This window comes from Hemiscyllium ocellatum, chromosome 5, assembly GCF_020745735.1.
Source record: "Hemiscyllium ocellatum isolate sHemOce1 chromosome 5, sHemOce1.pat.X.cur, whole genome shotgun sequence".
In the NCBI taxonomy this organism is placed as follows: domain Eukaryota; kingdom Metazoa; phylum Chordata; class Chondrichthyes; order Orectolobiformes; family Hemiscylliidae; genus Hemiscyllium; species Hemiscyllium ocellatum.
In genome coordinates, this window is record NC_083405.1 from 98,949,984 (window position 1) to 98,977,241 (window position 27,258).

The following is a 27,258-nucleotide window of genomic DNA, read 5'->3' on the forward strand; positions in this document are numbered from 1 at the left end:
CACACACCATATTGACTATTTTTCTTTCCCTATAGAATCATCACTATCTAGAACATATTGCTATAAAACAGAGGTTGACCCCCCTCTAGAAACTAAAACCGAAACATTCAAAGAGGAACGTCTCACCCTATAATCTGTAAACGAGTGAGAAGTAGTGCAACCTGCTTTACAGCAGCTTCCAGCAGTTAAATAAAAACAAATCCCTGACACTCACTTTAAAATCAACAAATAACAATTTATTTATCCAACTCTAACAGTGAACAAATTAACCAAACTATTAACAAACTGAATAAATCCCTTCTTACTACTAACTATTCCCAAATAAAACAAGATTCTAATGGTATGCTGTTCCAATAAATGCAAGTCCCACTCACAATAAAAATAGAATTTAGACTCTTGAAATTACAGCCAGGTTACATGCCTTCTGGAATGTTCTGTGCCTTCTCCGTTGATTCTTCTGTCAGGAATGCCTTCTCAATCATTAGTATCGTTATTATTTCTCTACGATATGGATAACAGTGAGAGCCAACTTCTCTCTCAAGAGCTGAGGCCTGTTAGCTCTGGCGGATGGCAGTTAGATTTGGGGTGTCTATCCAGCTGCCTTCTTCTTTTACATTCTTAATGACGTATCAATATTTCTTACAACAGGATTGGTCCTATGTTGGCAAAACCATCAGACTTAAATTTAATAGGTTTTTCTGTTATCCTGGTTCAAATTGATTGACTAAATTCAAAAGCCTGCTGTCTTGGTAAAAACTGCTGCTTGGCCTAACTATAAGGCTTTTCGATACAAATGTTTCAATTCAGGCTATGTACTTGCATTTTAAATTGCAAATCACAGAGAAAGCACCACCTTTTAAAAAGGGACCACACAATGCTCTCTCAAATTTTACACACATCAAATTCTAACTTCTGTCTCCCAATCTACAACCACTCTACCTAACTTTGCAATAATATCAAAAGATGTAGCAAATGTGTAATTTTTGTAGTCGTTCCACAAAGAGAGCTGGGTAAGTTCCTAAGAGGGGTGATTCCTTAGAATGGGGTAAATAATGATTTTGAAAATTTTGGAAAAACGGTAACCTTGAACGTTTTCCACAAGTGGCACTCCACCACATTATCCATAATGCTGCATAAACATTACATTTTGAACTAAAAATAAATGTCTGACAGAAAATACTAAAACGTACTGGCAAAAAACATTCAGTCCTTGAATAATTTACTAAAGCCAACTTTATACCCTCAATCTATATTGCAACCAAAGCCAAACCTAAAGCAGTGATTGATAAAAATGTATGGGTTTGTAGGCTGATGAGCTGCATCAACAAAATTCCCTTTTTGGTACCTGCTAAAAATGTCAAACAAGTTAAAATAACTTTTGCCTGCAAATTGAAAACTGCTAATTGTAACACAGTAGTACACATGCAATGTCAATTCCTCCTCTCCACTATTCTCCACTTTTGACAGCTCATTGAAACCAATCACAGTCACTTTGTAATGGAGGAAAAGACAATAATTTAGAAATGGTGGTCAAATGCATCCCCAAATGGACAAGATGACAGGAGAAAAATGAATTGACTCCAATCTCGCCAGTCAGCAAAACACTTCTAGGAAAAGGTCCCTCCTTTCCTCACATAAAAGTGAAAACAGTAATGCCCAGAAAAATAAAATAAACTTAATACACAAAGTTGCTTCAAAGCAAAATTCAGCACCACATCTGGATTGCCACAGCAATTTCAAAATCACATACATAATCCCAAGAGAAATTCTGGCATCCTCTAGCACATTCTCCAAGGGGCCTCACACCACAAAGATTTTTTTTTAAAATCCTTTTTGAGTTTTGTTGTGCCTACAAACACCAACTGCTTAGGGTGTAGTATTTATGTATTGAGATATTCATTGGTTGTATATTAGTACTGCATTTACTGAACGAAATTAGGTAGTAAGGAAGGAGCAAATTTGTTGCACATTTAAAATACATCTGCTGTGTATTTTCAGGTTTTACTTTAAGCGTTTTTATTTCCTGTAACTTTCTCACAGGTTTCCTTTTTATATTTGCCTTGCCTTTCACCATTGGCTATTTTCACAATTCATCTTTCTAACATTCTTTCACTGCCTGAAATTATCTTTCACAGCATTTATCACATTCCTGCTTTTTAATAATTATTTGCAGTTCAGTCAATCAAATAACTTGCTCTCAAATGTATTACCTGTTTATCTCTCCCTCCTTTTCCACCAAGTGAAGGATTTAGTTACATATTGACTCTAAGGAAGAATATCTGCCTGAAATTTTAAACTACCTTTTCTCTACAAATACTGATGGAACAAAATCGTATTTTTAGCATTTTCTATTTATGAATTATCCTCATCACTTTGCTGCAATGGTGATTTCTCTTACCATGTGGCATTCTCAAGAGCAATTCAGGAGCCAGGTAATCTGGTGTGCCCAAGATTCTATCCCCTTCTGTTGGAGCTGGCCCTCTCCGTACACTTTTTGGAGTTCTATAAGGAGTTTGCACAGCGGTCAGCAGTGGAGTCTAAATATTTAAAAACCATTTGAGAAAATATGAGGGATGTTCATCATATTTAACAGATCAGTTACACACAAGAACCAATACATTAGAAATGAAAAGCATGGTTACATGAAATATGCTTTTGATAATTTCAAGATATTATCTCATGAAGGCACAAAGTCAACCTTTCAAACAGAAAAACACATACAGGACGAATTCCTAAAACAGGTGAGGAGAAAGGTAAAGTTGAGTTTTTTAATCTTTGAATGAATGTCACTTGGACTGTTTCACAAAGCCCAAACAGAAAAATGAGAGAAAAGGGTGGACCTGCTGCATTACTTCAAAAGATTGAACTATGACAAAAAGGACAACATGGATTTAATTTGAAGAAGCAAAATTTAGAATTGATGTCAAAAATTCCATCTGCACAAAACATATAATGGACTTGGCTAGGGCAGTGGAAGCCTTAAGTAAAACCTAGAATTTAGACAGTTGAGGAGTGGATGTATACTGGGATTTCCGATTACTTAAAAATCAATGGCATATAACAGAAGTCATAACTAGGTGCCAGATGCCTACATCCTCAGTAAACCTGCAACGGTCCTATTTCAGATTCAGTGTTTTTGCTCAAATTCCCATCTCCAATACAATTCTAAAACAGCTAATTACTGTTTTAAAATGGAACATAATATTCAGAACGAGGAGTGGAAATATACATTCATTGGAAGAATAAAATGGTACGGATCAAGTGAAAATTAGAGGTGATGTGCAAAATTGCTGTTCACATTTCAGAACAGCCAACCATTTTCTTTTACTTCAGAAAGAATTTAAAATACAGGTTTAAAGCAAAGTTATCTAGACCTAAAACATATGTGAGCTGAATCTGGAGATAGACACAAATGGACAAAGGTAAAGATGAGAGACTCAATTAACTTATTAATGATCTTGTTTATTAACAAAGAAAATAGTCAGCCAAGGAGGAAGCGAAGTAGCTGTTCTAACGGAGGATGCCAGTGGCTAAATTACTGAATTAATTAGTTATGGGAACGCCTTAAAATGCGTGCTTAAACATTTAGACTAAAATGTAATTTTGAATTATCGAACACATTTACTGCACACTAGAAAATAGACAGGCAGGGAGGGTAAGATAATTAAGAACATTTGTCTTAACATCCATGAATCTGTATAAACAGGACACAGAGTGATAACATTCACGGCTGTTCCTTTGTGATATTGATAACAACGTTTAATTCTGACCTCAAAACGAAAACTCGGTATCAATTAACTTCTGTCCCAAATTATTGTCCTTTACTATTATCTGTCTAGTTCAGAACATGCAACGCTTTTGTTAATTTTTTGTGTTTGTGACAGTACAGCCTTTGTAAAGTGGTGTATAAAGATGGTCTGTTTAAGATAGTATGACGGAATAGACTGCCAAGGCTCTTGAAGAGCTGATGTTCTACTCTCCTAGATTATTAGAATCCAGTTAGCCTGGCTTATAGGTATCAGTGTTATGTTGTAACAGAGATGCTATTAGTAAACGAAGGGAATGATTAAAATTAAAGTAAACTGTCTGAAAGAGTCTTTTTTTTAAATTTCAGACTACTAAAGGTACGATCTTCGGGACAAACCATGAGAGGCTTACAGGTTGAATTCACAAGGGATTCCCTGGGGCGTCTCAAATCTGTACTTTAACAGGAACCACACTTGCACTTGCTGGAAACAAAAGTGAAAATAAAAAGAATAGGTTGATTTGAACGTTCCTAGAACATGAAGGCAATTTTTGCAATGTTGGCACATGTATACATGTAGCTGCTCAGACGTGATGGACTTCAACTAGAACTGGTTGTAGTAATGTCCCTATGAATAGATAAACAGGACAATGAAGTAAATCATTGTACTAGGATTGGCCAAAGATGAACAGTATTAACCAATACTTGCAAATTGTTTATAACTTTTAAAAACTCCAAGTTTACATAATAAGGTGAAATTAACTGATGGGAGGGAAAGAAGCCCTCAATTAAGAAGCAGAATACAGTTAGGACAGAACTAACACATGAGAAGGATGTTTACAAACCATGGATCAGTAAACATAGTAAAGAAGCATGAAATTGAAAATAAATCAATATAAAAGAACTTGCAAAGAAAGAGAAACCAGGATGCAAACCAAAATGAGCATGAGTAACCCAATTGTTCCTGAGGCTACACTCAGGATGAAGGTAGCATGGAAGATGGCAATGGAAATCACAGTTGCCAAATGCTTCTGCCAAGTTGAGTTTGAAAGGCATGTGACTGTGCAAGACATAGAACATGCAGGATGAAACCGACCAGCAAAGACCACCATGGAAATTACTACTATACTCTGCACAACAGAACGGACAATGTTTGATAAAATGTGTCCTTCAACCATGAAAGCCAATGATTCTGGAGAGTCCAATAAATGTCTTTCTGCCTGCCTATCCTGTTTCATTAGCTGAAACAGTGAAGGCTTTGGGATTTCACATTACAGCATGAAAATATGGAACACATTTGACAGTTGGTGACATCAATTATATCACATTTGTCTGAAGATAGCACACAGAGCAAGAAAAGAGTTGACCAAGTTTTTTCCACAACCAACTTCCAATATTTTCAAGGTTGGAAGTGTAAATAAATTGAAAATAAAGCCATTTTTCACATCTACTGTTTTACTGTGTTTGATTTGGGATTTTCTTACTTATTCTCCAGCTTGTCAATAGCCTTGACAACCTGAGAAGTCAGCTCTATTTGTTAGAGTTTGATTATATGACTGAATGGCAAGAACATTAGCTTGATGCTCGAAGGCAAGTGATGTTGGGATGTATGGGACAGTTGTCTGCAATGACGATAATGTTCCTTTTCCTCTGTTTTGTCCACCTTCCTAACTCACATCTTAAAATTGCCAGAAATAATATAGGTAGTTATATTAGCCTCATTCAGTGCAGCCAATTTCTTGATATTCACAAAGCATAAGAATGTATCGTCTTGATCTTTCCTATCACAACAGGCATCATTGTTTTGCTGCCATCAATGCTGGGTTAGTAGTGATGTGTTTCTTGTTTCACTTACTCCCAGAGAACGATCTGGCAATAGATAGAACATAGAACAGTACAGCACAGAACAGGCCCTTCAGCCCACGATGTTGTACCGACCATTGATCCTCATGTATGCACCCTCAAATTTCTGTGACCATATGCATGTCCAGGAGTCTCTTAAATGTTTCCAATGACCTTGCTTCCACAACTGCTGCTGGCAACGCATTCCATGCTCTCACAACTCTGTGTAAAGAACCCGCCTCTGACATCTCCTCTATACTTTCCTCCAACCAGTTTAAAACTACGATCCCTCGTGTTAGCCATTTCTACCCTGGGAAATAGTCTCTGGCTATTGACTGCTCTATGCCTCTCATTATCTTGTTTACCTCAATTAGGTCCCCTCTCCTCCTCCTTTTCTCCAATGAAAAAAGTCCAAGCTCAGTCAACCTCTCTTCATAAAATAAGCCCTCCAGTCCAGGCAGCATCCCAGTAAACCTCCTCTGACCCCTCTCCAAAGCATCCACATCTTTCCTATAATAGGGCGACCAGAACTGGATGCAGTATTCTAAGTGCGGTCTAACCTAAGTTTTATAGAGCTGCAACAAGATCTCCCAACTCTTAAACCCAATCCCCCTGTTAATGAAAGCCAAAACACCATATGCTTTCTTAACAACCCTGTCCACTTGAGTGGCCATTTTAAGGGATCTATGTACCTGCACACCACACTGCCAAGAATCCTATCCTTAATCCTGTACTCAGCTTTCAAATTCAACCTTCCAAAATGCATCATCTCACATTTATCCAGGTTGAACTCCATCTGCCACCCCTCAGCCCATCTCTGCAGCCTGATGATTCCAGTATGGTTTTATCGGTTTAAAAATGTTTAGCACATACTCATTAACGACCCAGTGAGAGCATTTCACAGCCAATCTTCTGTCACTGCAGCTGTAGTTTCACCGCTTACCACACAGGACAGGATACTGCCATTGACTTAAAATCAGTTTTGTTATTAATTGCAGCAGGTCTTGTGGCCCAGGCCCCTTGCCAAGGTGACTCCTTTTAGTTTACAGGATTAGGCAAACTATATGGTCTCTACTATAGCTGCCTTGAATAAGCAGCCATTCACATTCTCTGCCTTGCTGGAAAGGATACTTGCTTATCAAACTTTTCTAAGACATTCAACTTGTGCTTTAGAATAGTCAATAAATTCAATAGCAAAATCTTCCATTGAACAACATTTACTTTTTACTTTGGGCAACAATTTAACACTTGTACCAACTTCACTTTCCCTCTGATGGAAATACCCTTTGAACTTTCTCATAGGTTTAGTCAGAACTGAATGTTCATAATAGTAAGATCTCAACGAGGGCTTGCCCAGAGCTCCTTGATTTCGGGTTCTATCATAGTCCAATTCTACTCCAATTGATTAGTCTGGTCATCATAACAAGCCTGAAATAATTTGATTACTCTAGAGTACCAGTCTGGAATTTGGCTCATCTCACACATTATTCTATTGGATTTATTACTCCGGTGGCAGGAATGATTGATAATTCTGGTTGTGACTAGGTTTTGGATTGCCTGAATTTCAGTCATAATGATTTAATTGCATATTAAATTATTATTATTTGAAGGACCAACTAGAGGAAGCATTAGATCCTATAAATTTTTTGATTTCCAAGATTAAATGCATGAATGTCTGAACACAGTTTTAAAGGGGTCCAAAGTCAGTAAATGCCAATAGTACGAAGCGAATCGAGGTGAAATATACCAAAAGCTGATTGATGAGAAGGTAGGCAGTCAGCAAATATAGGGAGATGTTCTACTGGATTAGAAACAAAGTAATTTAGTAAATTCAAATATGTAGGAGTTGGGAGGTTATGTTGTATCTGTACAGAACATTGGTTCGGCCACTTTTGAATACTGCATCCAATTTTGAGGATTTGAGCTATTGGGAGAGACAGAATAGGCTGGGGCTGTATTCCCTGTAGTAGAGGCTGAGGGGTGACCTTTATAGAAGTTTATAACATCATGGATAGGGGGAAGAATCAAGGTCTTTTCCCCAGAGTAAGGAAATTCAAAACTAGAGGGCATAAATTTAAGGTGAGAAGGGAAATATTTAAGAAGGACCAAGGGGCAACTTTTTCACACAGAAGGTGATCTGTGTAGGGAATGAGCTGCCAGAGGAAGTGGTGGAGGCTTATACAATTACAACACTTAAAAGATCTTTGAAGGGGTATATGAATTGGAAGGGTTTTGAGGGAAATGGGCCAAATGCTGGGAAATGGGATTAGATTAACTTCGGACATCTGGTCAGCATGAACGAGCTGAACGGAAGGGTCTGTTTCTATGCTGTATATTTCTCAGACTCTATGACTCCCACAGGAACGAGAGAAGTATTAGGTCAACCGGCAAAACAAAATGTATCTTTAGGAACAAAGTTGAGAACTGCTTATAAAATTACTAACAGCTTCAGAAACGTAGGTCCAGTCTGATCAGTTTCCTTGAATTATGGTGAAATTAGCTGCCAATTGGTTGGTAGAGTGCTGACAAAGCATGACTAGACTTCTCGAAAGCATGCAATGAAATACAAAGGCACCTACACTGAATTCAAAATTAAACCAATTACTCCAGACATTTGTAACAGTAACCTGCAAATAAAACATTAGAGAAGAAGCAAGGTATACAGTATTAGCCAAAGAAATTATTTCTGACTGGGTTTAGTGTTTGTAATGGTGAAATGCCAGAGAAATTTGGATTAGGTCCCTAACTGTAAAGAACACTATAGAGGAAACATGTCCATCCCTGTTACCAAACAAATCCAATTGAAGGGAACAAAACAAGGGTGGCACAGTGATTACTACTGCTGCCTCACAGCGCCAGGGTCCCAGTTTCGATCCCAGCCTCGGGCGACTGTCGGTGTGGAGTTTGCACATTCTCCCCGTGTTTGCGTGGGTTTCCTTCGGGTGCTCCCACAGTCCAAAATATGTGCAGTTCACGTGAATTAGCCATGCTAAATTGCCCATAGTGTTAGATGCATTAGTCAGAGGGAAATGGTTCTGGGTGGGTTACTCTTTGGAGGTTCAGTGTGGACTGTTGTGCCAAAGGATCTATTTCAACACTGTAGGAAATCTAATCTAAAAATCATGCTCATCTGTGAAGTAGTGCTGTTATACTGGATTTTTCCACTAGATGGAAATGTAGTCTTTACATGAGCTACTGATGCTGCTCAGTAGTGCAACTTGGATACTCCGGATTCACCAGTACTATAGTAGAACTTGGCTGATCTCATAGCAATGGCAAAAGTACTACACTGGGAAAACTGAACCAAGTTCAGCCATTTCTGATGAGTTTACAATTAGCTATTATGTGCTTGGATGGCAAATGAGGGAAAGAATCAGTTTATTTGTGATTAAACCAAGCTTTCCTCTCAACTCATCCATAGTCCCTTCCATGGGACTGTCACAACGTTCTGTACAATATGAAGAATAACTGAAGAGACAGGTGCATGAATAAAGCCTAGCATCTGTATATTGTCTTAGTAAGGGCATAATGCCTTCTGAATAAGCGAGGATAAACGAGGGGGAGTAGTGGTGGTGAAAAAAGAAGTGAGGTTAACATTAACCAATTAACAGGTTTTAAAACGGTACCCAAACTATGCTGCAAACCATGTAAATATTGCAACTTCTAGCAAAGGACTCTATGTAAAACATTAAACTATCTCCCCCTTTCTCATGATGATTTATTTATTTGAGTGTTTAGTTTAGATTCTTACTGTTTAAGATTTAAGGGCTAAAGCTTGAAGTGAACAATCATTTTCATACAGAAGTGCTAAAAGTGAACAAGGTTTCATTTTACAGAGTGTCGCAATTCTATACAATTTTTTTAAAAAGGTATCTCTCAGGACTAAATTTGCCAATATAACATGAGCTATGCACTAGCACGTAGAACATATTACAAGTACAATAAATGCTAACTGTGAAAGAGGCAGGAGTACAGATCTCATCCAAAGGCTTGATGTATTTTATATCTCTCTTTTATATACTCAGGCAAATTATTATCGAAACTGCAAAGTTAACAAATAATACACTGACTTCACAGTACCTGTACTTTATACAGTCATATCTTACTATACATGCACAAGTATATGCATCTTTTAGGAAAAGAAATATATTTTTGCTGGATGGGTGTGCAAGAGGTGGAGCACCCTGTATTTATTCCAAGAACATTGCATTAATAGTTGAGGAAACAGGTCACCTGGGCTCACATCCCACAAGCATATTGCAGGAGTTCAAATAGTTGTCCCTCCCACTCAAAAGGCACTTGACATGATATGCCAATCAAGGGAGATCTCATGTTGAACACAAACACTATCCAGTTGGGCCAAATAGCTTCTTCCTGTAATGCAAATTCTATCCAATTTCCAGTTTGCTTCTGTCCACACTAGTGTGAAATAATCCAAGAGAAATTGAGACATTTTAAAATTAAAATAAACTTAATCTATAAAGAATTACTCGTTATACTGAACCATTATTCTACATTTGATTTGTTTAAACATAACCTTCTCAAACAGGTCTTCAACGTATAAGTTACAGCAATATAATTATATCAAAGGATAAATTACCTGAGATGACCCTGTCACTCTGTATGGTTGGGCTCTTGGTAAAGGTGTTGCAGCTCGTGGGTAGCTACCAGTGCAAAGGGATGTATCCATCTTCTCTACAGAATCAACACTCATCCTAGATTGTATGGACAAATCAGATTCATATATTGGACTACAATAACTTCGAAATCCTACATTAGGCTTGTTTTGATATGAAGTGCAAGGATTGACCAGGAATGATGGTTGAAGGTCATTACCACCTTCTGCTGAATGGCCCATATGATGGCTCCTATCAGCATTTACAAGCTGATGCATTGGAGCTGTACACTGAGGAAAAGGCAGCATTTTACCAAGGAGGCAAGACTGTGGAGACACTTGGTCCTTAATTGTGAGGTCCTCAAATGAAGTGTCTTTGATACTTGTGTCTAACGCTTTCTCAGAATGACCGTCTGTGCAAGATACATCCTGAGTTGAAGAGGCTGAATACATACTTAAGCTTCTTTTTAGACTCCTGTCATTCTCATCAGTCTGAAAACTACAATTAAAGTCATCTCCACAATTCTCCTTTTCACATTGTTCATCCAGTTCACTCAACAGGTTCTTCGCTAAAGGAGTGACAGATGTAACCTCAGATATTCTTTCAGATATACTGATGGTCTCTCCGAAATCCCCATTAGTTACATTAGGACTTTTGCAGCTAGATTCTGCAGGATCTAATCCTAGTGCGCGTATTTCCCTGGTTAAACCAGTGTGAACAACTGGCTGGAATTCTGGTATTTCACATCCACGTTTATACTCAGCATTAGATTTCTTCCTGCGAGAGCTGATTGAAAATGGACTCTGGTCCACCTGATCAAAGGTTCTCTTTGACTTTTGTTGCTGATCTCGACTTTCCTCTTGAAATCTATGCCCACAATACTCTTCGCTAGCATTGGGTGAAGCATCCCTTAGGCAGGCTGTAAAATGTAAATTTTCAGAAAATGTCTCTTCTGTGATGGTCAGACATAATCCTTGGTTGAAATTTGCAGAATTTTCCACTACTTTAGTCCTCCAAGGAGGTGAAGGGCTAGGTATATGACATATATTGACTATATCTTTGGTCACCTCAGCTATAGGTGAAGTATATTTCTCTTCTTTCCTTTGCACATTTTTGTAAAGACATTTTTTGACAAGGCCCTTGGCCAATACATTGTTAAGAGGGGTGGCCCGCATTTGGTTGCGCCCAGAGACTCCACTGCACCCATTTTCTGGGCTGGTTTCATCCTCAGCTGGAGAAATAGTAAGCCTCACATTTTCTTTATCATCTCCATTCTTTCCAGTTGACTTCCCTGTTACAGCTGTCCCAGTGTTCATCACTCCAGTAATAAGCTGTACAGTTTCTGAGCCCTGCAGAGATCATTAAAAAATAAAATCCTGGGTAAAACAAATTGACGTGTAAACATCAAGGCATCTGGTAACCAAATTAACTAACTGACAACTCTAAACCAATGTAAATTTTGATTTCATCCAAACTCCATATAATTTTCATAAGTTCAATTGACAACACCCTCTCTTGAAAATAGTGATTCATTTAAGACATTCCACTCAGCACCCACGATCAAAAGTTAAATGACATTCTGAGCAGTTTTGCATTAAACACTTTCCTATGCTGTTGCAGTATAATTTGGTATCCCAAAATAGACTTTGAATAACATAAGTGATCACACTCACTGCAAATAACTGGTGCTCTGGTTTCCTCCCGCAGTCCAAAGATATACAGGCTACATGTACTGGCCATGCTAAAATTGCCCAATGGTGGATGTGCAGATTAGGTGGATTAGCCATGGTAAAAACCCAGTGTGGGGTTAAGGGGATGGGGTGTATCTTGATTGGATGCTTTTCTGAAGGTTGGTACAGACTCGATGGGTCAAACTGACTCTTTCTGCATGTAGGGATACTATGATTCTATGAATGAATCGCCTGCTTTTGTTCCTAAATGGGGGAAAACTACAATTTGTCTCAATCTCAAAACTGAGATGCATGAGGTGTTCCTTTAGGCAAACTAATCATGATATATTGAGGGACCGAACTTCAATAACCATGTTATATTCAACATTTTCATGTTCTAAAAAAATACTGAAGCATCAGTCACAAATAACAGGAGTTAACAAAACTAACCTCCTTTTCCCACAATGGGCTATTTAAACACCCTGATTCAATACTGGAGGGATACAAGTGGGATTGGCTGCTGGTAGTTGATGCTCCAAACCTCTTACTTGACTGGACAAAGTCTGGTGTCAGATATCTAACCGGCAGGGAAGGACTACAAGATGAGCTGTCAGCACCTATTGAAGGAAAATGTAAAATTTACTGATCAGTAGAGAAAGGAAGTGTAATATTAATAAAATACATTTTATATTCTAAGTGTATGCAACTAAAAACACAAAACCATAATGACATGAAAAGTTGATAAATATTACAGTTGCAAACAAAAGCGGCTCCACATTTATTTTAATAGTAATTGAGTGCAGTTTATTACTTTTCCTTTCTTGGAAAATAAATACTAGACTGCACATATAGCTCACTACAGCAAAGTTAGAAAGCTTTCCTCGAGATACTTATTGCTAGCTTCAGAACTACTCACTTATCGATGAAGCATAACATCTAGTTCTCAGCCAGGAATTTACAGTCATCATCTGACAAAGAACTACTGACTGTATACTCCTGAAACCGGGCATTTATCTGGGGTTAGGGAACTATTTATTGTTTCATTGTAAATGTATGTACACATGATATTTCACTTTATTTGCATTAGTCAAACCTTTTATCTTATGCTCTTTGTCACATGCTTTGGCACTCTGAGGCAGAGGAGAACAAAGTGATCCAAAGGAGAGATTGCTGTTGCTTCGCATCATGGGACTCAATATTGGCGACGCATCTTTGGTCTTTCCTCCTACTGTGTTCTACATAGAAAGTCAGACACGTGTAAGCACTTCACTGTACAAAGGGAAAACCTGAAGGTTTTACAGATTACATTCTTACCTTTTACAGGAATAACTAATAGCAAGAGGCAACTTAAAGTAAAAGTGTCATCATTTTTTAAAAATGAACATGGGCTGTTTTGAAGCAACTCTTGGAGGTCACAATTCAACCAAATCAGTCCAAAATTATTGTTCATTTACAATAAATATTCATAAATATTTGCAAACAAAAACTAAATCATTAGATGCAATACAGTCTTCATTCTAAGACTATGATTGTATGTGTTAAAGTATCACAACAGCTGGTGGAATTTAAATTCGATTAAAGAAAATCTGGAGTGGAATGTCAGTTTAACGTCATAAAAACCCATTTGGTTTGCTAAAGTTCTCTAAGGAAATCTGCAATCCTTGCCTGATCTGCCAACATGAGACTCCAGACCTCCAGCAACTTGGTTCACTCTTAATTGTTTTCTGTAATAGTCTAGCAAAACTCTGAATTTGAGGACAATTTGAGATGGGGAACAAATTGACTTACCAGCGATGCACAAATGCCTTGGAAGTTTTTTTTTATTTAAATGGTATAAACTACTGTAAACTTGCCTTCATGCTCAGACCATTGAGTACAAGATTTGTGATGTTGAGGTTGTACAGTAGCTGGTGAGGCCACTTTTGGAGTAATATGTACTGCTCTGGTCACCCTCCTCTGGGAAGGATACTATTAAATCGGAGAAGGTTCAGAAAAGATTAACAAAGATGTTGCCAGGACTGGAGGGTTTGAGTTACAAAGAGAGGCTGGGACTTTTTTCATTGGAATGCAGGAGATTGAAGAGTGAACTTATTGATGTTTATAAGGTCACGAAGAGCATAGATAAAGTGAATAGCAAAGGTCTTTTGCCTATAGTGGGGAAGTTCAAAGCTAGGAGGTATGTTTTTAAGGTAAGAGGAGAAAGATTTAAAAGAGACCTGGGGGAATTTTTTCCACACAGAAGGTAGTTCACATGAGGAATTAACTGCCAGAGGAAATGATAGATGCAGGTACAGTTAAAACATTTAATAGACATTTGGATTGGTTCATGAATAGGAAAGGTTTAGAGCGATATGGGCCAAACACAGACAAGTGGGATTAGTTTAATTTGGGAAATGTGGTCAGCATGGATGAGTTGGACTGAAGAATCTGTTTCCGTGCTGTATGGCTTTATGACTCTAGCTGAAGAATGAAGGTGAATGGCGTGACAGGAAACAGATACAGAAGTTACAAAACAAAAATAGTTAATCATGCCCAACTTGTCTATGTCAGTATTTATCCTGAGTAAATAGTCTAAATTACAGTTACTCATCTTGTTTGCATTTCTCTTCGACCTCCTTGCCTTCACAGAACAAAAGTACAATGAGTTGAAATGAAGTAAGATGGGAAGAGGGTCCAGTAATGCATGAAACATAAAGAATAGGCCTATATTATTTGAGTTTAGAAGAATTAAAGATAGAAGATCTTGAGGTGAGTGGATAGGTGCTGACTGGGAGGATGCTACCTTGTTAGGCAGCGTGATAACTAACACCATATGATGTAGTTCAAAAATAAGTGATCGCCCTTTTAAGATGAACACCGAGCACTCAACTTGAGGTGTTTATAGATTCGTCATCACCTCTTGGGAGTTTATTTTTTTTAAACCTACAATTCCGTGTCACTTAATAAAATACTTTCAACTGCCTAAAATGTGACATTTACCAACAAATACCCTTGTTTCCCTACAATCAGTCCTGCAATTAGGCACCACCCACATACCACTCCCAACCTCATTTTAAATGTTTCCTGGTCCCCCAACATATTCAACTCTTGGTTCTGATCTACAAGTAGTTCTACAGATCCATCACATCAGCAAAACTCCCAGGATACTTCAAATAGGAGCACAGACCTTAATTTTTATGCTAGAATGGAACTTGAATCCTAAATCCTATGACTAAAGAGACAAGCTACTTCTCACTAAGCCATGCAGAGAAATTATACTGAACAAATTACAGTTCTGTAGGAGCTTAGGTTGAGCAGTCAAGTGGTGAAAGTTTAGGGCGAATGCAAAAACATGAGAAGGGTTTATGGCTATGAAGGCTGAGTTGAAGTAAAGATGAATGCTCAAGAGAAGGAACTGAATTGGGAAGGAGTGGGTGAAGAGGAAGACATGATGTAATAAGACAGTAGTATTGAAGAGGAGAGTTGAAAGGACATGCAAGTGACACGACTTGATGGTTGCTCAGTTATAGTTATCGACAAGAGTCAGCTAGACAGCAGCAAACAAGCGGAAATCAAAGGAAAATCTGCATGTAAAACATTGGGCCTCATGACTTGCATGTGTCAGATTAAATCAGCATGAGTAATCATGTTCTTTATGATTAACAGGAGCTGTACGTGGTCATTTGCTGGAATTGATGGTCAGAGATTGGTTCTAACACATGGCCAGGCTATTCAATAAAAGAGAAAATCTGGATTAACTTATTACAAGTAAAAAGTGAGGTCTGCAGATGCTGGAGATCAGAGCTGAAAATGTGTTGCTGGTTAAAGCACAGCAGGTCAGGCAGCATCCAAGGAACAGGAAATTCGACGTTTCGGGCCAGAGCCCTTCATCAGGAATGAGGAGAGGGTGCCAGGCAGGCTAAGATAAAAGGTAGGGAGGAGGGACTTGGGGGAGGGGCGATGGAGATGTGATAGGTGGAAGGAGGTCAAGGTGAGGGTGATAGGCCGGAGTGGGGTGGGGGCGGAGAGGTCAGGAAGAGGATTGCAGGTTAGGGGGGAGGTGCTGAGTTCAAGGGAATCGACTGAGACAAGGTGGGGGGAGGGGAAATGAGGAAACTGGAGAAATCTGAGTTCATCCCTTTGTGGTTAGAGGGTTCCCAGGCGGAAGATGAGGCGCTCTTCCTCCAACCGTTGTGTTGTTATGTTCTGGCGATGGAGGAGTCCAAGGACCTGCATGTCTTCGGTGGAGTGGGAGGGAGAGTTAAAGTGTTGAGCCACGGGGTGGTTGGGTTGGTTGGTCCGGGCGTCCCAGAGGTGTTCCCTGAAGCTTTCTGCAAGTAGGCGGCCCGTCTCCCCAATATAGAGGAGGCCGCATCGGGTGCAGCGGATGCAATAGATGATGTGTGTGGAGGTGCAGGTGAATTTGTGGCGGATATGGAAGGGTCCCTTGGGGCCTTGGAGAGAAGTAAGGGAGGTGGTGTGGGCGCAGGGAGTGGAAGTTGGGTTGGTGGGGGGTGTGGACCTGACGAGGGAGTCACAAAGGGAGTGGTCCTTGCGGAACGCTGATAGGGGAGGGGAGGGAAATATATCCCTGGTGGTGGGGTCCTTCTGGAGTTGGCGGAAATGACGGCGGATGATACGCTGTATACGGAGGTTGGTGAGGTGGTAGGTGAGAACCAGTGGGGTTCTGTCTTGGGGGCGGTTGGAGGGGCGGGGCTCAAGGGCGGAGGAGCGGGAAGTGGAGGAGATGCGGTGGAGGGCATCGTCGATCACGTCTGGGGGGAATCTGTGGTCCATGAAGAAGGAGGCCATCTGGGCTGTACGGTATTGGAACTGGTCCTCCTGGGAGCAGATGCGGCGGAGACTCCCTCTTCAGGTCCACACCCCCCACCAACCCAACCTCCACTCCCTGCACCTTCCCCTGCAACCGCAGGAAATGTAAAACTTGCGCCCACACCTCCTCCCTTACTTCTCTCCAAGGCCCCAAGGGATCCTTCCATATCCGCCACAAATTCACCTGCACCTCCACACACATCATCTATTGCATCCGCTGCACCCGATGCGGCCTCCTCTATATTGGGGAGACGGGCCGCTTACTTGCAGAACGCTTCAGGGAACACCTCTGGGACGCCCGGACCAACCAACCCAACCACCCCGTGGCTCAACACTTTAACTCTCCCTCCCACTCCACCGAAGACATGCAGGTCCTTGGACTCCTCCATCGCCAGAACATAACACAACGGTTGGAGGAAGAGCGCCTCATCTTCCGCCTGGGAACCCTCCAACCACAAGGGATGAACTCAGATTCCTCCAGTTTCCTCGTTTCCCCTCCCCCCATCTTGTCTCAGTCGATTCCCTTGAACTCAGCACCGTCCCCCCCTAACCTGCAATCCTCTTCCTGACCTCTCCGCCCCCACCCCACTCCGGCCTATCACCCTCACCTTGACCTCCTTCCACCTATCACATCTCCATCGCCCCTCCCCCAAGTCCCTCCTCCCTACCTTTTATCTTAGCCTGCTTGGCACCCTTTCCTCATTCCTGATGAAGGACTCTGGCCCGAAACGTCGAATTTCCTGTTCCTTGGATGCTGCCTGACCTGCTGTGCTTTACTTATTACAGGTCAAACAACAATAAAGGATGACTATGTAGTGTGACTGAAAAGTGGCAAAAACAATAAGACATTTAAGGACAAGAAATGTTTGACTTTGAGAATGTTTTCAACACATTAAACTATTAAAATGGTCAAACCCTAAAAACACAGTGTGCCAGAGAAACTCATCAGATCTGGCAGCAGCTGTGGAGAAATTGAGTTAGCACTTCAAGTCCAGTTTGACTCTTTTATTGGAACGGAGTGTCTCCAGTACTTTCTGCTTTTATTTCAGATATCCAGCATCTTTAGTATTTTTGATTTTTGAGGCTGACAAACTAACACACACACACAATATTATTTTAGTTCAGAAATTAATTGTAGTTCTGCTAAGTGTAGTGTAACACATGGAAACAACAAACAAACATGCATCTACATTTGTTTTTCAGAACCTTCCAGTGTATTTCAGACAATTAAGCATTTCAAAAATATGGTCATGGTTGGAGCGGAAGAAAACAAAGCAGGCATTGCACACACAGTGATGTTTCAGAAATACCAATGAGACAATGAAAAGACAATTTTATTGATGTAGGTTCAGTTATAAAATTTGGCTAGAACACCTCCATCTATTCTTGCTCCAACCAATGACAGAATGACAGTGCAGTCCAATATCGTATCTGAAAGACAGGTGTTTGACAAAATACTCCTCACCCATCCACCTGGACACGCCGCCTTCGCCTCCGTGCCTACTTTCACAACCAAGACTCCCGCCCACCCTCTGACGACCCCTTCTCCCGCCTCCAACACACCCCATCCACCTGGACACCCCGTGCAGGCCTCCTACCCGCCCTCGACCTCTTTATAGCCAACTGCCGCCGTGACATCAACCGACTCAACCTGTCCACCCCTCTCACCCACTCCAACCTCTCACCCTCAGAACGTGCAGCCCTCCACTCCCTCCGCTCCAATCCCAACCTCACCATCAAACCCGCAGACAAGGGAGGCGCGGTGGTAGTTTGGCGCACTGACCTGTACACCGCTGAAGCCAAACGCCAGCTCGCGGACGCCTCCTCTTATCGCCCCCTTGACCACGACCCCACCTCCCACCACCAAACCATCATCTCCCAGACCATCCAGGACCTCATCACCTCAGGGGATCTCCCATCCACCGCCTCCAACCTCATAGTCCCACAACCCCGCACCGCCCGTTTCTACCTCCTGCCCAAAATCCACAAACCTGCCTGCCCCGGCCGACCCATTGTCTCAGCCTGCTCCTGCCCCACCGAACTCATCTCCCAATACCTCGACACGGTCCTGTCCCCTTTAGTCCAAGAACTCCCCACCTACGTTCGGGACACCACCCACGCCCTCCACCTCCTCCAGGATTTTCGCTTCCCCGGTCCCCAACGCCTTATTTTCACTATGGACATCCAGTCCCTGTACACCTCCATCCCCCATCACGAAGGACTCAAAGCCCTCCGCTTCTTCCTTTCCCGCCGCACTAACCAGTACCCTTCCACTGACACCCTCCTTCGACTGACTGAACTGGTCCTCACCCTGAATAACTTCTCTTTTCAATCCTCCCACTTCCTCCAAACTAAAGGAGTTGCCATGGGCACCCGCATGGGCCCCAGCTATGCCTGCCTCTTCGTAGGATATGTGGAACAGTCCATCTTCCGCAACTACACTGGCACCACCCCCCACCTTTTCCTCCGCTACATCGATGACTGTATCGGCGCTGCCTCGTGCTCCCACGAGGAGGTTGAACAGTTCATCAACTTTACTAACACCTTCCATCCCGACCTGAAATTCACCTGGACTGTCTCAGACTCCTCCCTCCCCTTCCTAGACCTTTCCATTTCTATCTCGGGCGACCGACTCAACACAGACATCTATTATAAACCGACTGACTCCCACAGCTACCTGGACTACACCTCCTCCCACCCTGCCCCCTGTAAAAACGCCATCCCATATTCCCAATTCCTTCGTCTCCGCCGCATCTGCTCCCAGGAGGACCAATTCCAACACCGCACAACCCAGATGGCCTCCTTCTTCAAGGACCGCAGATTCCCCCCAGACGTGATCGACGATGCCCTCCACCGCATCTCCTCCACTTCCCGCTCCTCCGCCCTTGAGCCCCGCTCCTCCAACCGCCACCAAGACAGAACCCCACTGGTTCTCACCTACCACCCCACCAACCTGCGCATACAACGTATTATCCGCCGCCATTTCCGCCACCTCCAAACGGACCCCACCACCAAGGATATATTTCCCTCCCCTCCCCTATCAGCGTTCCGCAAGGACCACTCCCTTCGTGACTCCCTTGTCAGATCCACACCCCCCACCAACCCAACCTCCACCCCCGGCACCTTCCCCTGCAACCGCAGGAAATGTAAAACTTGCGCCCACACCTCCACACTCACTTCCCTCCAAGGCCCCAAGGGATCCTTCCATATCCGCCACAAGTTCACCTGTACCTCCACACACATCATCTATTGCATCCGCTGCACCCGATGTGGCCTCCTCTATATTGGTGAGACAGGCCGCTTACTTGCGGAACGCTTCAGAGAACACCTCTGGGCCGCCCGAACCAACCAACCCAATCACCCCGTGGCTCAACACTTTAACTCCCCCTCCCACTCCACCGAGGACATGCAGGTCCTTGGACTCCTCCACCGGCAGAACACAACTACACGACGGCTGGAGGAGGAGCGCCTCATCTTCCGCCTGGGAACCCTCCAACCACAAGGTATGAATTCAGATTTCTCCAGCTTCCTCATTTCCCCTCCCCCCATCTTGTCTCAGTCGGTTCCCTCAACTCAGCACCGCCCTCCTAACCTGCAATCCTCTTCCTGACCTCTCCGCCCCCACCCCACTCCGGCCTATCACCCTCACCTTGACCTCCTTCCACCTATCCCACCTCCATCGCCCCTCCCCCTAGTCCCTCCTCCCTACCTTTTATCTCAGCCGGCTTGGCTCTCTCTCTCTTATTCCTGATGAAGGGCTTATGCTCGAAACGTCGAATTCTCTATTCCTGAGATGCTGCCTAACCTGCTGTGCTTTGACCAGCAACACATTTGCAGCAAAATACTCCTTCAGCCTTGCATTATTACAAAAACTGAAAAGAAAAGTGCTTTAACGCCCCAAATACTGAAAGTGCACAGAGTTAACAATATTATTGCAGGTGTTTTATTCCACAGTGTCATATGTAAACTTAAGAAGAAACAAGGTAAACAAGCAGTTGAGTGTATTCTAATACAGTTTTACTTCACCAAATCTTAACCAGTTTTCTGGTCAGATGTTAACTATCTATTTCCTAATATTTTATGCTTTCATTGCTGTAAAGACGACTTAAATTATAATCTTCAAGCAAGAATCAAACCAAAGAAAAATGGCAATTGATTCTCAGAACTTATATAAAAGACCTTATATTGGAATATCACAATTGAAATAATAATCAACACCTCTTACAGTACTCCATAGCAGAATCAGTACTTACAAAGCTCAAAGAACTGATGAGAGACAAGATCTGTCCTGGAGTACGGTAGTAATCCAGTTTTGGATTAATCATGGATGGTGTGTTGAGAATATCCATGATGTTTATCTCTTGAGACAAAAAACAAAAAGTTAAAAATTCTTAGTGGTCAAAATAGCTTAAATTAGAACATGGAAGTTAGATTATTTTTTATTTAGATTTAAAATCATATTGTTAAGCCTCACTAGGATACTGTACTAGAAATAAAGTCCCATTACTCTGGGAATCACCATAAAGTCAAATATTTAAAACGCAAAATTCCCTAATTTACTGGATTTCTGGATTGAAGTTGACAGAGATCACTGGCCAGGTTTCCATACTCAAAAGAAATTACTATTTATTACAAGGGAATAAACTCTAGCTATAGGTAAATAACATGAACAATCACTCATATAATTCTATTCGTTAAAACTATAATCCCCTTAAAACCTACCTTACAAATCATAGACAAAAAAAAGGTTATGAGTAGAGGGTAAAACTGGGTAGCAGTTTAGTGGTCCCTGCTCACAGGATCTGCTGAGATCGCTTTTGCCCTAATTAGAATGCAGTCTTCCTTCTCCAGATGCTTACAATGACCTGCAGGAAGTTTAGAGTGGCTGATTCAATTATAAAAAGGTCTCTGCCTTATTAATTACTTGTCCCAGCCTACAGCAGCTGATGGAAAAAATAAAATGGTTTTCATCAAACTTGAAGCAGCTTTTACTGCAGAGATCACAAATCCTGAGCTGGTGGAGATTGGATGGCTTCTGTCTATATTGTTCACAGCCCCAGGCTCTTCGCTACTGGAGAACCAATCACATAGCTGTTGGAAGGCAGAAGCTCTTGGTCATTGGTCTGTGGACTAGTGACCAGTTATCAATCAGCTACTTGTTGCCAAATGAATCTCTGTGGATACATATTGTTGAATCCAGATCATCTGCACATTCTCCTCATACTGCAAGAACCAATAGCTGTATAAAGAGTACTTATAATGAGTGTCAGGTTATTTGCTTTAAAAAACACAGTAATCCTTCAGCAAACCTTAGTTTTTAAAACAGTTCTATTCTCATGTCACACCACTTTTAAAGAAAGGTGAAAAAGGAAAATCAGGGAAATACAAACTAGCTAGCCTAACATCTGAGATAAGGAAATTATTGAAGTCTATAATCAAGGATGGGGTAATTGAACACTTTGAAATTTTTCAGTTAAGCAGGGCAAGTCAGCCAGGATTCAAAAAGGGAGTCATGCCCGACAAAGCTTATTGAATGTTTTGAAGAGGTGACTTAGTGGTGGTCTATGGTTTTTAAATCAAATGCGTTCCGGAAATTCATATCAGGTCCCACATAACAGACTGTTAACTGACGTAGAAGTTCATGAAATTGAGGGCAAATTACTGATATAGCTAGGATATTGACTGAGTGGCAGGTGACAAAGGAGGGATAATGGGTAGGTACTCAAATTGGCAGGATGTGACCAGTGAGGATACATAGATCTGTGTAAGGGTCTCAATTATTCATGTTGTTTACTAACAACTCGAATAATGGCACAAAGTCTTATATCCATGTTTGCTGATGTCACAAAGATAGATGGCACTGTAGACAGTGCAGATGAAAGCATTAAATTATAAAGGGATATTGATAAACCAAATGAATGGGCAAAATTGTGGTCAATGGAGTTCAGTGGAAGCAACTGTGAGGTTATCCATTTTGGACTGAAAAGGATAGATCAGGGTGCTTTCTAGATAGTATGAGATTGAATACAGTGGATGTTCCACAGAGACTTGGGATACACATGCACAGATCTTGAAAATATCACAAACTGGTGCAGAAGAACATAGAACATAGAAAAATACAGTGCAGTACAGGCCCTTCGGCCCTCGATGTTGCGCCGACCAAAGTCTACCTAACCTACACTAGCCCAATAACCTCCATATGCTTATCCAAAATCAAGAAAGCTGATGGAATGCTTATTGTTATATCTAGAGAACTGAATTACAAGGACACAGTAGTTTGCAGCAGTTATAGAATTCTCTAATTAGAGTCCACTTGCAGATTTGAGCACCAGACTTTAGAAAGTACAACATAGGTTTATAAGAATGTTACCTGGACATCAGGATTTAAATTAATATAGAATTCCCTACAGTGTGGAAACAGGCCTTTCAACCCAATAAGTCCACACCAACCTCTGAAGAGTATCCCATCCAGGCCCATTCCTCTACCCTGTTATCCTATATTTACTCCTGACTAATGCAACTAACCTACACATCCCTGAACACTATGACAATTTAGCACAGCCAATCCACCTAACCTGCATATCTTTGGATTGTGGGAGGAAACCAGAGCACCCGGAGGAAACCCACACAGACACAGGGAGAACGTGCAAACGCCACACAGACAGTCGTCCAAGCCTGGAATCGAACTCGCAGAAGAGAGATTATACAAATTAGACCTGTTTTCTCTCGAATTTAGAAGGTTAAGGATGATATAATTGAAGTCTTCAAAATATTAACAAGAAAAGGTAGATTAGATAAACTATTTCCACTTGATGATGATTCTAGAACTTAGTTCTGGAGAGATGTTAGAAAGCACTTCTACACAGAAAAATTGGTGAAAGTTTAGAACTCTTTCACAAATGGCAGAGAATACTGAATCAGTTGTTAATTTTAGATTTGAGACAGGTTTTTTTTTGTTATGCAAAAGTATAAAGGGATGGGTCCAAAGGGAGGTTTTTGGAGTTAGACTGCAGATCAGCCATGACGTCATTGAATGGTGGAACACATTAATGGCATTGAATGACTGACTCTTACATTCCTCATTTAAACAAATCTAAAGTGAGCATTGGTCCTCTAAAAAGGGACTAGAGCCCCAGTATTGGAAAATAAGGACATTACAAATGAATTGAACAGATATTTTCAGTCTGTCTTCATTACAGGAGAGATAAATAAAGGGCTGGAAAGGGTGCTGCAAAAATGATTAGAACGATTAGCTGACAAGCCTCCAGGTTCTGTTGGACAGCATCCTAATATCTTTTTTAAAAAGGCTGTTGAGATAGTAGACATTGGATTTAATTTCCCAAAATTCCCTAGATTCTGAAGAAGTCAAAAGATCTACAAGGATGTTGCCAGGGTTAAAGGATTTGAGCTATAGGGAGAGGTTGAATAGGTTCAGGCTATTTTCCCTGGAGCGTCGAAGGCTAAGGGGAGACCTTATACAGGTTTACAAAAACTTGAGGGACATGGATAGGATAAATAGACAATCTTTTCCCTGGTGTGGGGGAGTCCAGAACAAGAGGGCATAGATTTAGGGTGAGAGGGGAAAGATATAAGAGAGACCTAAGGGGCACCTTTTTCACGCAGAGGGTGGTATGTGTATGGAATGAGGAAGTGGTGGAGGCTAGTACAATTGCAACATTTAAAAGGCATCTGGATGGGTACATGAATAGGAAGGGTTGAGGGATATGGGCCAGGTGCTGTCAGGTGGGACAGATTGGGTTGGCATATCTGGTGGACATGGATGAGGTGGACCGAAGGGTCTGTTTCTGTACTGGACATCTCTATGAGTCTAAGTCCCAGCAGGATTGGAAAATAACAACTGTGAATCTTCTATTTAACAAAACAAGAGAGCAGGAAACTATACGTCAGTTAGCCAACATTTGTTGTAGGGAAAAATGTGGAATCTGTTAGAAGAGATTATGGCAGAGCAGTTAGAAAATCTCAATATAATCAAATGGAGTCAACACATTTTTCGTGACATTTTGACAAATTTTAGATTTATTTCAAGTAATGACAGGCAACATGGACAAGGGGGAACCTATAGATGTACTACACTTGAACATCTAGATGGCATTTGACATGAAAGTTTACTACACTAAAAGCAGTTCATGCATAGGGATAACATATCATGGATAGAAGATTGGGTAGCTCTCCTCTGTGGCTCAGAATTTTCTATTAGGTCTGCTCCCCATTCAAGACACTAAACAGCAGCACACCTCATGTGAGCCCCCACCGCCCACCTCCTAACCCCGGCACCTTCCCCTGCAACCGGGAGATGCGGTGGATCCTCCACTTCCCGCTCCTCCGCCCTTGAGCCCCGCTCCTCCAACCGCCACCAAGACAGAACCCCACTGGTTCTCACCTACCACCCCACCAACCTGCGCATACAACGTATTATCCGCCGCCATTTCCGCCACCTCCAAACGGACCCCACCACCAAGGATATATTTCCCTCCCCTCCCCTATCAGCGTTCCGCAAGGACCACTCCCTTCGTGACTCCCTTGTCAGATCCACACCCCCCACCAACCCAACCTCCACCCCCGGCACCTTCCCCTGCAACCGCAGGAAATGTAAAACTTGCGCCCACACCTCCACACTCACTTCCCTCCAAGGCCCCAAGGGATCCTTCCATATCCGTCACAAGTTCACCTGTACCTCCACACACATCATCTATTGCATCCGCTGCACCCGATGTGGCCTCCTCTATATTGGTGAGACAGGCCGCTTACTTGCGGAACGCTTCAGAGAACACCTCTGGGCCGCCCGAACCAACCAACCCAATCACCCCGTGGCTCAACACTTTAACTCCCCCTCCCACTCCACCGAGGACATGCAGGTCCTTGGACTCCTCCACCGGCAGAACACAACTACACGACGGCTGGAGGAGGAGCGCCTCATCTTCCGCCTGGGAACCCTCCAACCACAAGGTATGAATTCAGATTTCTCCAGCTTCCTCATTTCCCCTCCCCCCACCTTGTCTCAGTCGGTTCCCTCAACTCAGCACCGCCCTCCTAACCTGCAATCCTCTTCCTGACCTCTCCGCCCCCACCCCACTCCGGCCTATCACCCTCACCTTGACCTCCTTCCACCTATCCCACCTCCATCGCCCCTCCCCCTAGTCCCTCCTCCCTACCTTTTATCTCAGCCTGCTTGGCTCTCTCTCTCTTATTCCTGATGAAGGGCTTATGCTCGAAACGTCGAATTCTCTATTCCTGAGATGCTGCCTAACCTGCTGTGCTTTGACCAGCAACACATTTGCAGCTTTTAACAGGAAGAGGAGAGCGAGAGAGAGCGAGACGAGTCATTCCTGCGCTCCCATCAGTCCAGGACTGTTCTCAGCAGCATTTTTAAATCAGTGTAAACAAAAGACACGATCAGTGTTGGACACACGTCTTTGATGTAACGTTTCTATCTGCACCTCGAGATCTCCTTTGAATAAACCAATTTTCGAATAATTGGTATTCGGATAATTGAGGTTCCTCTGTATATGACTTGGATAAAAGGAACTGACCATATGGTTGCTAAATTTTCCAATGACACAAAGACAGTCAGGAGAGCAATTGGTGAAGAGGACATAGTATACAAAATGATTCTAGATGGGTTTAATGAGTGGGTAAGAATGTGTCAGACAGAGAAATTTGTGGGAAAATGTGATCTTGCCCACTTTGAAGAAAAGAACAGCAACTCATAATTTAAGTAGAGAGAGATTGAAGAATACAGCAATGTTGAGGGAGCGAAGTATCCTGGTACATGAATCACAAAATATTAGTATTCAGGCACAGCAAGTGATTAGGAAGGTAAATAAGTCAATACTTATTGCAAAGGGAATGGATACAAAGGTGGGAAATTTTACTAATCTATTACTGTGACATATGGAGTACAGTGAATTTTGGTCAACCTACTGAAGTAGTTACATTACAAGCAGTTGAGGAGATTCAACCAACTGAGTCCAGGAATTTGTACAAGGTGGAGTTTTAGGGTCTGAGAAAAGATTAGACAAGTTAGGGCCTAGATCCACTGGATTTTGCAAGAATGACAAGATGACCTTACAGAGACACAAGATCCTGAGGATCGGAAAGGTTGGATGCTGAGAAGATGCTTCCTTTTGTGGGAGAAACTAAAATGAGGGAGACAAAGTTTCAAAATAAGGGATCTCCCATTTAATAGAGATTAGAATTATTTTTCTTTCATAGGGTTCGTGTAACTTTCTTCCCAGAGATCAGTGGAGGCAGGATCATTGAATAGTTTTAAGAATGAGTTGGATAGTTTCTTAATTAACAAGACAGTCAAAGAAAATTGGGACTAGCCAGAAAGGCAGAATTGAATTCACAATCAGATTTGTCATAAACCTATCAAATGGTGGAGAAGAGACAAGGGGCTGAATGTTCTACTCTTGCTCCTAACTTGTATGCTTATACAGAACACACAGTCTCAGTTGTTTCTTAGTCAATAGTGCAGTGCTGGAAAAGCCGGTCAGGCAGCACCCGAGAAATGTCAGAGAATCGAAGTTTTAGGCATAAGCCCTTCATCAGA

General features: G+C 41.9%; 1 protein-coding gene across 4 annotated transcripts in view; it reads right to left on the reverse strand.

Moving 5' to 3' along the window:
* Positions 1 to 27,258, reverse strand: part of mastl (microtubule associated serine/threonine kinase-like) — a 48,933-nt gene that overhangs the window by 9,524 nt on the left and 12,151 nt on the right. For 3 of the 4 annotated variants that reach the window (XM_060825024.1, XM_060825025.1, XM_060825026.1), the window contains 5 exons: positions 20,939 to 21,045; positions 12,967 to 13,108; positions 12,324 to 12,490; positions 10,188 to 11,552; positions 2,399 to 2,537 (listed from right to left, as the gene is read on the reverse strand). In XM_060825024.1, coding sequence (XP_060681007.1) covers positions 2,399 to 2,537; positions 10,188 to 11,552; positions 12,324 to 12,490; positions 12,967 to 13,108; positions 20,939 to 21,045 — 1,920 coding nt within the window. The remainder of the gene's footprint in view (positions 1 to 2,398; positions 2,538 to 10,187; positions 11,553 to 12,323; positions 12,491 to 12,966; positions 13,109 to 20,938; positions 21,046 to 27,258) is intronic. The other variant, XR_009644706.1, reaches the window with a different exon arrangement.